Consider the following 2037-nt stretch of genomic DNA (forward strand, 5'->3'; position numbering starts at 1 on the left):
GGGGACAGGGGACATGGGATGGGGGACAGGGGATGCAGGATGAGGACATGAGATGGGGACAGGGAGCATGAGATGAAGGAGATGGGATGGGGACAGGGGACATGGGATGGGGGACAGGGCACACAGGATGGGGACAGGGACAAGGAACAGGGGACATGGGATGGGAATGAGGGATATGAGATGGGGAGGAGAGTGGGAAACAGGACACAGGGTGGGGGGACAGGGGACAGAGGATATGGGATGGGGAACAGGGAATACAGGTTAGGGACAAGGGCCAGGGAACAGAGGACACAGGATGTGGACACAAGACAGGGATGGTCACAAGGAAAACAGGATAGGGCCAGGGAACAGGGGACACAGGATGGGGCCAGGAGACAGGGATGATGCCAAGGAAGATGGGATGGGGCCAGAGGACCTGCAGGTGCCTCCGCAGCTCACAACATCCTCCCCCTTAGGGCAAGAAGTTCGTGGGGGACCTGGGTGCAGATGGGACCATCACGTGGCAGGAGACAGGACAAGTCTTCAACTCTCCCAGTGCTTGGGCCACCCATTGCAAACGCCTGGTGAACCCTGCCAAGAAGTCAGGCTGTGGTTGGGCCTCTGTGCGCTACAAGGGGCAGAAACTGGACCAGTACAAAGCCGCTTGGCTACGCAAGCACCAGCCCAACGTGCCACCCCCCGAGGAGGTGAGATGGATAGGGGTCACCTCCCCCTCTGGCACCCTCAGGTGTCCCCATAGTATGGAGACATGTAGGTGCCAGCCCTGTGCTGCCCACAGAGCTTGGCCAGCGAGGGGGAGGAGGAGGAGATGCCTGAGGATGAAGAGGAGGAGGCGCCGAGGGAAGGGCGAGTGCCTGTGCCAGAGCCAGTGACTCCCAAAAAACCTGAGGAGAGGAGCAAGAAGCAGCAGGGCAAGAGCCTGGTGGAGCAGGCAGGGCTGGGTAAGGGGACGTGGGAGTGCCAGGGGACACTGGGCAGCCTGGCAGTGGTGACAACGGGAGGTTGTGCTTTGCAGACCTCAGCACCTCGGGGAAGAGGCTGGAGATCAAACCCCGAGTGCCAGTGAGGTACTGCACCCTGGGCACCAGGGACTCAGCCAGGTAAGGGGACATAGGGACCCCAGGGGTGTCCCCATGGGGGCAGGAGGGCTGGGGGCAGTGGTGGCAGTGAGGATGTGGCTGTTGCAGGAACCCCCAGACCCTGGTGGAGGTGACATCCTTCGCTGCCATCAACAAATTCCAACCCTTCAACGTGGCTATCTCCAGCAACGTCCTCCTGCTCCTGGTGCGTCCCCTCCCCAGGCTGGGACATCTCTGGTGGCACCGGGGACACCTGCAGGGAGGGAGGTGCCACTGGGGACACCTGGAACGAGGGTGGTGGCACTGAGAACACCTACAAGGAAGGAGGTGGCACTGGGAACACCTGCAGGGAGGGAGGTGGCACTGGGAACACCTACAAGGATGGAGGTGGCACTGGGGTCACCTTCAAGGAAGGAGGTGGCACTGGGGACACCTGGAAAGAGGGAGGTGGCACTGGGAGTTGGCACTGGGTTCACCTTCAAGGAAGGAGATGGCACTGGGGACACCTGCAGGGAGGGAGGTGGCACTGGGCAAGGAAGCACACTGAGGACACCTGCAGGGAGGGAGGTGGCACTGGGGACATCTGGAAAGAGGGAGGTGGCACTGGGAGTTGGCACTGGGTTCACCTTCAAGGAAGCAGATGGCACTGAGGACACCTGCAGGGAGGGAGGTGGCACTGGGAAGTAGCACTGGGGACACCTGGAAAGAGGGAGATGTCCCTTGTGTCATTTTGAGGCCAAACTGTTGATTTTTACCCTTTCTCTTCAGGACATCTGGAAAGAGGGAGGTGGCACTGGGAGTTGGCACTGGGTTCACCTTCAAGGAAGCAGATGGCACTGAGGACACCTGCAGGGAGGGAGGTGGCACTGGGAAGTAGCACTGGGGACACCTGGAAAGAGGGAGATGTCCCTTGTGTCATTTTGAGGCCAAACTGTTGATTTTTACCCTTTCTCTTCAG

General features: G+C 60.1%; 1 protein-coding gene across 1 annotated transcript in view; it reads left to right on the top strand.

Annotated features, from left to right (window-relative positions):
* Positions 1-455: 455 nt before the first annotated feature.
* MPND (MPN domain containing) overlaps positions 456-2037 on the top strand; it is a gene marked incomplete at its 5' end in the record, with an annotated part of 3067 nt that continues 1485 nt past the window's right edge. The window contains 4 exons of the mRNA XM_009071828.1: positions 456-686; positions 779-941; positions 1016-1100; positions 1188-1284. Coding sequence (XP_009070076.1) covers positions 456-686; positions 779-941; positions 1016-1100; positions 1188-1284 — 576 coding nt within the window. The remainder of the gene's footprint in view (positions 687-778; positions 942-1015; positions 1101-1187; positions 1285-2037) is intronic.

The sequence above is a fragment of the Acanthisitta chloris genome, unplaced genomic scaffold, assembly GCF_000695815.1.
Source record: "Acanthisitta chloris isolate BGI_N310 unplaced genomic scaffold, ASM69581v1 scaffold19753, whole genome shotgun sequence".
In the NCBI taxonomy this organism is placed as follows: domain Eukaryota; kingdom Metazoa; phylum Chordata; class Aves; order Passeriformes; family Acanthisittidae; genus Acanthisitta; species Acanthisitta chloris.